Source organism: Puntigrus tetrazona, chromosome 2 (assembly GCF_018831695.1).
Source record: "Puntigrus tetrazona isolate hp1 chromosome 2, ASM1883169v1, whole genome shotgun sequence".
Lineage (NCBI taxonomy): Eukaryota > Metazoa > Chordata > Actinopteri > Cypriniformes > Cyprinidae > Puntigrus > Puntigrus tetrazona.
The window spans coordinates 6,125,830-6,127,204 of record NC_056700.1 but is presented as its reverse complement, the minus strand read 5'-3'; the positions used below and the strand labels follow the sequence as shown (position 1 = coordinate 6,127,204).

The following is a 1,375-nucleotide window of genomic DNA, read 5'->3' as shown; positions in this document are numbered from 1 at the left end:
AAATTTACAATGTTACATTTGTAAAAAATAATAAACAAATGCATTTTAAAAAAGTGAAATAATTTTACAGCTTTGGAGACTATAAAAGACAAATTTCATTTGCATGAATCTAATGCACCCTAAATTTTCATTATGTGTGTTTCATCTAATCATGCGTTACATCGGTTCCAGGTGAATGCTGTTTGCCTTGAAGAGGTCACTCATGAAGATGCCGTGGCTGCCTTGAAAAACACCCCTGATGTCGTCTATTTAAAAGTGGCAAAACCCACTAGTGTCTTTATGAATGATAGTTACGTTCCTCCCGATGTCACCAGCTGTAAGTAAGCTTTTCAGAAAAAATCATATTGTATTCTTTTTTTTATTTTATTAATCGAAAAAGCCTTTTACTTACTTATAAAATAATATGGTGAGCGAATGAACCGCCTCGCCTTAAAGGCACTTTGACTCCGTTGCGAGGTCCCATGCGCACTTATGGCTTAAATCCCACCTCAAAGCCGCTAGACGCAGCACTTTCTACTGATGGGGCAGCAACTCGTGAGGACGGCCACTGAAATTGACTGTGCAAAGTGCTGAGTGATGACAGTCGATAATGTAGCACCTTGGTGATGTTCCAGAGGCAGGCCAGATCCCCCCAGCATTAGATTCTGAGAAAGGAAGCTGTCATTAGGGCTTAAAGGCATGAAGGACAAAAGCACATTTAATCATGAAGTGCATCACGTGGCCAGCTCCCCCATCCGGCAAATCCAGCATCAGTATATGAAGAAAAGAGTGCATCTGTGTTGCAGAGGGAGTTGTGAAGCCGTGTAAGGATATCTGCACATGCGNAAGGCGTAAACAGAACAATTTCATTAGTGGTCCCATTTCATTATATCCGTCAGCCAGTCAGGCACTGCGTGGGGATTTGACACGTGAAGGACTGTTTGATGAGAATTAAATAAATGGGTTGTCAATGTCTGCAGTTAGTAATTGGCCTGTGCGTATCCTTGACTTTATTACACTTTACCACATCTGACATAGTCAAATAAGGACACGTCTTTTATAGTGGCGACATCAATTACTGAGCCTTAAAAAGGTTGTGCTCACACGAAATGAAAAATTAGCCATTATTTACAGACGCTGATCTAGGTAAATGCTTCTTACTGATATAACTGCGTTTGCTAGCTCTATTCTCAGGCGCTCGATCTACATTTTACACACTTTTTACTTGTGTGCGCTTACTATTATAATAACAATAAATTATGCATGATTATATGCAAGTAAACTTAAGACAAACCCTAACACTAACCATGTAATAAGAACATGTAGTTAAATAATATTCCTCAGTACTTACATTTCTAATTACACTGTAACAAGGACACCTTAATAAATATATATA

At 38.8% G+C, this 1,375-nt stretch overlaps 1 protein-coding gene across 4 annotated transcripts in view; it reads left to right on the top strand.

Moving 5' to 3' along the window:
- The window catches only part of LOC122327746 (disks large homolog 1-like), a 52,992-nt gene that overhangs the window by 50,900 nt on the left and 717 nt on the right, over nucleotides 1–1,375 (top strand). For all 4 annotated transcript variants that reach the window (XM_043223331.1, XM_043223339.1, XM_043223344.1 and 1 more), the window contains one exon: nucleotides 172–316. In XM_043223331.1, the coding sequence (XP_043079266.1) occupies nucleotides 172–316 (145 nt within the window). The remainder of the gene's footprint in view (nucleotides 1–171; nucleotides 317–1,375) is intronic.